The 9389-nt window shown below is 35.1% G+C and overlaps 1 protein-coding gene across 1 annotated transcript in view; it reads left to right on the forward strand.

The window, feature by feature from the left end:
• The first annotated feature begins 3646 nt into the window (after window positions 1–3646).
• LOC133323236 (uncharacterized) overlaps window positions 3647–9389 on the forward strand; it is a 35092-nt gene continuing 29349 nt past the window's right edge. The window contains exons 1-2 of the mRNA XM_061532193.1: window positions 3647–4705; window positions 8295–8416. Coding sequence (XP_061388177.1) covers window positions 3647–4705; window positions 8295–8416 — 1181 coding nt within the window. The remainder of the gene's footprint in view (window positions 4706–8294; window positions 8417–9389) is intronic.

Below are 9389 nucleotides of genomic sequence, written 5' to 3' on the forward strand. Positions count from 1 at the left end.
CTGAGGCTATGATAACTAGACCTCGGATTTTGCATATTTGCATATTTTTTAATAATGAAGATATCGAAATTCTGATTGGACACAAATTCGTTTCAAAGGATTTAGAATTATTTGAAGGGTTCATATTTTTTAATTTTTTACATATTTGCATATTTTGCATATGCACGAGATATGCAAAAAATATGCAAAATATGCAAAATATGCAAAAAATATGCAAAATATGCAAAATATATGCAAAATATGCAAAAAATATGCAAAATATGCTAGGTCGATATGCAATAAATATGCAAAATATATGCATAAAATATGCAAAATATAGGCCAAATATGCAAAATATATGCTAAAATATGCAAAAATATGCAAAAATATGCAAAATATGCAAACATATGCAAAAATATGCAAAATATGCAAAATATATGCACAATATGCAAAATATATGCAAAATATGCAAAATATGCAAACATATGCAAAATATGCAAACATATGCAAAATATGCAAAATATATGCAAAATATGCAAAAATATGCAAAATATGCAAAAATATGCATAATATGCAAACATATGCAAAATATGCAAAATATATGCAAAATATATGCAAAATATGCAAACATATGCAAAATATGCAAACATATGGAAAATATGCAAAAATATATGCACAATATGCAAACATATGCAAAATATGCAAAAATATGCAAAATATATGCAAAATATGCAAAATATATGCAAAATATATGCAAAATATGCAAACATATGCAAACATATGCAAAATATGCAAACATATGCAAAATATGCAAAATATATGCAAAATATATGCAAAATATATGCAAACATATGCAAACATATGCAAACATATGCAAACATATGCAAACATATGCAAAATATGCAAAAATATGCAAAATATATGCAAAATATATGCAAAATATGCAAACATATGCAAAATATGCAAAATATTTGCAAAATATGCAAAAATATGCAAAATATGCAAAAATATGCATAATATGCAAACATATGCAAAATATATGCAAAATATGCAAACATATGCAAAATATGCAAAAATATATGCACAATATGCAAAAAAATATGCACGGTGTGCTAGGTCGATATGCGAGAAATATGCAAAAAATATGAAAAATATTGGCAAAAATATGCAAAATATGAGCAACATATTTCACATATGCAATTATTTTAATCAAAAAAAAAAAAAAAAAAAACAAAAAAAAAAAGATTTTTCATGGTAGTTTTCGAATTTGTGTGCTTTCTTTGTTTTTAACCTATAGAAATCTAATTTTGTATGTATGCGTTTCATGGTTCAACTGTTAGATTTTTGGGGCATTATGAAAAATTTGCTAAATATATGTATAAAACATGCAAATATATTTAACCGTTATATGGCGATATACTAAAACGTGGACCGATATATCCCACTTCCAATACCAAACATCCTAGGAGTAATAATAATATATGTGCAAAATTTCAAAGTTCTATCTTTAATAGTGCGACCTAGCATACCGTGCATATTTTTTGCATAATTTGCATATTTTTGCATATGTTTGCATATTTTTGCATATTTTTGCATATTTTGCATATTTTGCATATTTTTGTATATTTTGCATATTTTGCATATGTTTGCATATTTTTGCATATTTTGCATATGTTTTGCATATTTTGCATATTTTTGCATATTTTGCATATGTTTGCATATTTTGCATATATTTTGCATATTTTGCATATGTTTTGCATATTTTGCATATATTTTGCATATATTTTGCATATTTTTGCATATTTTGCATATGTTTGCATATTTTGCATATGTTTGCATATTTTGCATATGTTTGCATATTTTTGCATATTTTGCATATTTTTCATATTTTTGCATATTTTGCATATTTTTTGCATATTTTGCATATTTTTTGCATATTTTGCATATTTTTTGCATATTTTGCATATTTTTTGCATATGTTTTGCATATTTTTTGCATATATTTTGCATATTTTTGACATGACCCCAAATATCGATCAATTAAAGCATGAAACGCCTAAATACAAAATTTGAGTCCAATCGGATAAAGCATAAAAAATATGCAAAAATCCGAGGTCTAATGATAACCCTTGAAAAATGTTATTTAAGAAATCCACGCCTGAGGCTTTGATAACCATTGAAAAATATTATTTAAAAATTCCTCGCCATAGGCTGTAATACTTACTTACTTTACTTAGCTGGCTTATGACAGAACGGTTGTTCCATAAGCCAAAAAAATTTCCAAGCGCGTCGGTCTTGTGCGCATCTCATCCAATTTGAAAGACAATTTTCGGAGATGTTGTATCTTACTTGATCTTTCCATCGCATTCGAAACCTTCCCCTTCTGCGTGAAGCATCGCTTGGCGCGCTTTTATATGCCATTCTCACAAGATGGCCTAGCCAACGTAGTCGCTGCAACTCGATCCGTCTGACTATGTCGATGTCTGAGAATAGATTGTATAACTCATGGTTCATTCGACGGCGATATTCACCATCGACGCGGATCGGCTCATATATCTTCCGGAGAATTTTTCTATCAAACACTCCAAGAGCTGCCTCATCTTCATGCGCAAGTACTCATGCTTTAGATCCATACAACAGCACGGGTAATATCAGCGTCTTGTAGAGTGTGAATTTGGTGTGGTGGGAGGTGGCCTTGCTTCTTTGCTTACTCACACCATAGTAGCATCTATTGGCCAACACTATTCTCCGATTTCACAACTGACATTATTTGTTTGGTTTATGGCGGTACCGAGGTATATACAATGGTTCACTATCTCGAAGATGTAGTTTTCAAGTTCCACAGTTGGTCCGAGTCTACTAGACGTACCATCAGTTTTGTCTTTTCACCATTTACTGCCAGTCCCACTTTGGCAGACTCCTTCTCGTAGGCGAGTAATATATGCTGTTTGGTGTACAGAGTGCCATTTCTATTCACATTTGCATCTCGTATGACCTTTTCCAACAGGATGTTGAGCAGGCCACACGACAAACTGTCACCTTGTCTGAATCCTCGTTCGGTATTGAATGGCTCCGAGAGGTCCTTTCTTACTTAAACTGCTGACATTGTATCAGTTAAAGTTATCCTGCATAGGCTGTAATAACCATTGAAAATAGTCCTTAAAAAATCCATGTCTGAGGCTATAATCAACCTTAAAAACCTTGATTTAAAAAGTGCGCGCCTGAAGCTATAATAACTCTGAAAAAATAGTCTAAATATCCACGCTGGAGGCTTGAAAACAGACTTTTAAAATCCGAGGCTTTTCCAAAATTTATTTTTGTCACGAAATTGTATTTGTTTATTTTCCTCTTTATCTTACTATTTCACCCTTCTTACCGCCACTTCTTCTTCCGTTTTTTCTCGTTTCAGGAAATCAATGTCTTAAATTACCGCACACACCGGTATCAATGATTAAATCTGCTAACCGATTCCACACCCCCGCATACTCCATAAAAACAACAACAAATAATAACAAACATTTGATCCGTGCCAAATAAAATATCATTGACCGCAAAACTCTCTTCCTGCATTGGAAATACAACAACAACAACCGGCATAGCCTATAGTCAAAGCAGCTAAAACACACAGCTTCACACCATCGACACCACCAGCAGCAACAAATAACAAAATGAACGAGGCAAATGGTAATCATTCCATCATCACCACAACTAATCAGAGTGATACAAACCGGCAATCTGAATCGCCGGCACGCACGATTGACTCACATGACTCAACAACGGGCAGCATGGATACCATTGTCGATCGGGCAACCCACCACAGTAACAATAACAGTATGGGCAATATTGCTGTGGCAATGGGTGGTAATGTTAATGCTTCTTCTTCTTCACCATCGATGGCCAACAACAACCATGAGGAAATGATGCAGACCACAATTGAACAGAGTACCAACACCACAAATATGCACAACAGTTTAACCAATTCCGAAATAGCCATGTTGCAACAACAAACTACAAACGGAAGTGATGATGAATTAATGCCGACTACACCGCAACAACAACAACAAAATTCCAACCACAGCAACAACAACAAATCGTCCATGACAAATGGCAAACCAATGGATGCACAAAGTCACATTTATTCCAGTCCCGTCTATGATGAGAAACCACCACAGCCATTAAAACTAACAGCTGCCACACTGGTGGACACCGTCAAGGATGACAGCTTGAAGAAACCCAAATTAATATCCCACGAAGAATTCAAACAACAGTTGCAAGAAACCATAGCCTCCCGGGCAGCAACATTAGATTCGAGAATTAGTAAAAAACAAAGATTTCCACCAGAACTCATCAAGGATGATCGTAGTTCGGTGAAATCGGTAAAATCCCTAAAAAAGAAATCTGCCTCATTTAAACCGAAAAGTAGCACCGCCTGTTGCTCGGCATTTCCAGTACAAATTATTTTGGGCCTACTACAGTTGTTGTTGGCCATTTCATTGGTGGCATTGGGTTCTTTGTTAATTGTACGCGAAGCAGCGTTGTCCACAGCTGGCTGTGGTATTTGGACGGGTTTGATTGCTGCAGTAACTGGATCATTGGGTGTCGTGGGTCTGCGTAAGACCCAAACATCATTTTTGGCATTGAGTTTAGTGTGTATTGCCACGAGTACTTTGGCCTTGGCCATATCGGGTGTTGGACTATCACGTGATGTTAACCAATCGAAGGAAGAGGTGAGTAAAAACTAATATTTTGCAGAATTAATAGACTTTTTAGGCATTTCAACATACAAGAAAGAGTTTCAGCTCACTATCGAACCTGTCTATTCTTTTGCAGTATCATTACCGTCCTCATTCACTTCTCCTCGTTACTTTATGTATTAGAACTCGGTGTAGTCAGGAATTTTCTCGTTCTTCCAATGATATGAAACTCCACACACAAATACTGAGATTGAGAAAATTTTCATTTTCATGACTTTTTTCTTTTATCATGACTCCTATGGACCAAATCCTACCCCTATGTAACTGTAAGCCCAAAGGACCAGAAATAACATCCACAAATGGTTCACCATTAATATTTATTGTATTTTAACTCTACCGAAAGAGTACTCATAATTTTTATAAATGGTCTTTCTATTATTTTGGACCCATATGATTTCTAGGTAGGGAACATATAAACCCGTACTGACTGACCTTTTCATTGAATTATCTTTTTAACTACGTCTACGAATTGAATTTAAATTTTCTGCAAAACTAAACCACGAGTCTATCCAGCATTACTGGTCTAATTTTGACCTTCCTTTAGGTTTGCTAAAGGTATTACAAAGTTTAACTTAAATCCGATACACAATTTACTTCATATTAAATTCACAGATATTCCAAATTTAATCCAGAAGGAGTTGATTGATTGGCCCCATCAAGGAATCTATCATAAGACAAAGTGTATAGTCATTTTGTCATTCCATTTCTTCGGAATCGATTTAGCCATGACCGTGATTAGGTCAGAGTTTAAATATTTTGCGCATACATTGTTACTACTTCTACGAGGTTTGATATAGAAAAAGGGACCTATCGATTAAAGTATTGTCTCATTATTCGAACGAAATTACTGTAATTCGATTTTCCAGTGTTTGGGTAGTTAAAACCAGTGAGCGGAGAAGAATCGCCGGATGGGGCCGACGATATGATACCATACACAACCACCACTAAGCTCTAAATTTCTGCGGTTCAATATTCCAAGCCTAGGTAATATTTCGCGATATTTACACACTCCTCTGCGACATATTTTCCGAATCATGTTGTTTACGTAGAAAAATGTACACAAAAAATGTTGGTTCATTTGATCCGCTAATTATTGATTCTCTGAGTAAAATTTCGTGACGATTAGATCAAAATTGTGGCATCTAGAGCGACCAGAAAACACATAAAAAATAAAGTTTTAATCCATTTCATAGCCTAAATATTAACCGATCATTAGCAAAGACATTAGGGGTCTTCTTTTGCCAGAATCCGTCCTACATGCAAAATTTCGTCCCCATTGATCCATAACTGCGGCTTTTATTGTGTTTACAAATTATAGTGGACAGAAGGACGGACGAACACACATGTCTAGATCGACTTAGATAGACTTAGCTATCACAATCAGTATACTAAAAGTGGGTCTAGGACCAATATTTTCCGGCGTTACAAACTCTTGTGGCAACACAAAGCCATAATACCCTTACAATATAGTTCTGTCGAACGGGGCCGACTATATGATACCCTTCACCACTTTGAGTATATTCAACAGATGAATCCTATCAGACGTCGCATTTTTAAAGAACCAGTAAAATGAAATTGGAACCATAAACACGTCATTCTGCATTTGTCAGATATAGAAGCTATATCTAAATCTGAACCGATTTCAGGAAACTTAACACACATCTAGACCTATTTCATTACGCTGTGCCAAATTTAGTGCAAGCCGAAAGATATTAAGGGACTTTTGTGCACCATTTACATTAAATCGGACGAAAATATATATGAGATCTATATCTAAATCTGACCTAATTTACTACGCTGTGCCAAATTGAGATTCTATGCATATTCTCAAAAGGAACCATGTGTCTATCTCGTTTCCTTTTGCCTGTTACAAACATATGCACAAAGACATAATACCCTGTACCACAGTGTGGTGAAGGGTATAAAAAGAATTTGATTCAAGAACCTCAAAATACCGAAAATTGGGGGGAACTCTTATATGGGGGCTATCCGAAAAAATTGACCAATATTTATAATTTATAGCGGAGAGATTTGCTACCTAATAAGAACTCGACGTACTAAATCACAGTCAATTCGGTCGAAAAATACGATCAGAACCCCCAAAATACAAAATTTTGGGGGTACCGTTATATGGGGACTACCAGAAAAACTGGACCTATATTTATAATTTTTAGTGGAGTAATTTGGTACCCAATAAGAACCCAATGTACAAAATTTCAGAGAATTCAGTTATAAAATGAGCCCAAGAACCCGATAATACCGAAAATTGGGGGTACCTTTATATGGGTGCTCTCCGAAAAAATGGACCTTTATTTATAATTTTTGGTAGGGAGATTTGCTACCCAATAAGAACTCAATGTACCAATGTCAGCGAATTCGGTCGAAAAATGCGATCAAGAACCTCAAAATACCGAAAATTTAGGGGTACCCTTATATGGGAGCTATGCCTAAACGTGGACCGATTTTCTCCAATTTCAATAGTGTTCGTCCTTGGGCCAATTAAGTGACCTGTGACAAATTTCACCCAAATCGGATCATAAATGCGATCTGTACTTTGTTAACAAAAATACATGGACGGACAGACGGATATGCATAAATCGACTCAGAAAGTGATTCTATGCATATTCTCAAAAGGAACCATGGGTCTATCTCGATTATTTTTGCCTGTTACAAACATATGCACAAAGACATAATACCCTGTACCACAGTGTGGTGAGGGGTATAAACATTATGTTCATATCAAGAATGTTGTAGCTTCTGGAACAAATCAAGCCTAAGGTCAGGCCATGGATTATTTCTAACACATTTAGTCCCTAAAGGCAATTATTGCAACAATCATGCGGAAATTCATACTTCTTGGGATACGGGCCTCCCAAGTTCCAGTGAGACCTTTGCATGTGTCCAGGACTTTCAACATTAACTACGCAATATTAATATCAATTTGAATCATTCCTTCAATATTGGCTTCCAAAATTTCACTGAGACCCCTATATAGTCTTCCTTCTATGGAGAAATAAATAGAATAGTTTTGGTGAGTGGTCGACCTTCGGATGGGGATTTATGGCTACGACAGAATCTTCTACTAAATAGAATAGTATGGTTTTCTTCGACATTGAAATTGATAAAAAAAATATTGCCCAAGTAGGGGTTTACACAAAGGAGAGGGAGGTATGAAGAATGGAAAGGGACAATGAAAGGGAGGAAAGCAGCAGTGTTGTGTACAGAATTTGCAGTTGTGTAAGCCCATAGGAAAACTCATGCAAAACCCATGAAAACAGGGCCACTAAAACTACTTATACATAGTAAAAATTTCGAACTGCGACGGTGCCTAAATATAAACTTAAGCCAAATACCCATACAATAACCCCGATCGAATTTAAGGAATTTAAAGACGTTTTTACTTGTCGATTACAACATTTGGAACAGTGTAATTTTCAGATAATTATACTTACCTTCTTCTAAAAAATGATTTACTCCTTTTGTAATGTTTCCCTCAATTTTCCAATATCTTTTTCATTCTTCTTATTCGCAATTACCAATTCTCTCCATTCTCTCATTTCAGTTCGATTTATTGAATGCCAAAAGTGAAATTTCCGCTGCATCTGGTCTCATTTTCACTTTATTTCTACATTTTGTTGTCAGTGTGGTTTCCGTTTATCGCTGTGCATTGCAAATGTGTTCAAGGTAAGTGTCAACAACAACAAACAACTATTTGCAATACTAATAACAATAATTATAAGCAAAACAAAAGTGAAAAGAAAATTCCAGTAAAATAAATAAATGATTTTAAAATTATGTTCATATGCAAAACACGTATATAAATGACCTCCTTACATATACAAATACATTTCAAAATTGGCAAATTGTGATTGGCAACACTACCAAATACAGAGAGAAAAAATGCAACCTTACTGTTGACTGTTAAAAAATTACACACAGCTGATTGATAGAGTTACTGCAAGCAAGTAACGTAATGCTGATGACTAACAGCTGATTTTGACATATTTTATTATTTGTGTACAAACCTCAACACACACACATAGACAACGGGAGTGAGTAACGTTGTGGTAATTTCCATTAACAATACGTTACGTTTGCGTTCGCACTAATTGTAGACCCTTAGCCAACCAATCCATTGTCATTGTTTGACAATTGTCAATATTCTCTCCATAGTATATGTCTCTCTCTCTGTGTCTGTGAACAACATTAATAAGTGAAAAGAAAAAGAAAAATAGTAATGAAGATTGCAAGCTAAGAAAAAGTATTGTTTTTTAATACTGATTTATATTCGTGTAAACGAACGGAATTCTTTAACAAAAAATTACGCTGGTCGTAGAGTCGCAGATTATATTGAAATTGCAAATCGGGAAATAACATACGGCGGACCACACTGGACCAAGGAAATAAACGGCGTTCGTTGAGTTCATGTTTTTCCACTGAAGGCCAGTCACGCTCGCCTACGCCTTTTGGTCTGGTCGGTGGAGGTCATCATTCAAACAATTCGGTCGCGTCGCTGTTGTCGTCTGTTTGTTGTTTTCTATTGTTTAGTGTGTGTGGTGTCGTCGTCGTCGGTTCGTCGTTTGGAACAGCACAGCTCAGCACACATTGCAAAAACGCAGAATACTCGATTAATTACTTCTGTTTGTTGGATTGCCTT

Source organism: Musca vetustissima, unplaced genomic scaffold (genome assembly GCF_032173495.1).
Source record: "Musca vetustissima isolate MV318-11 ecotype Yass unplaced genomic scaffold, APGP_CSIRO_Mvet_v1 utg2556, whole genome shotgun sequence".
NCBI lineage: Eukaryota > Metazoa > Arthropoda > Insecta > Diptera > Muscidae > Musca > Musca vetustissima.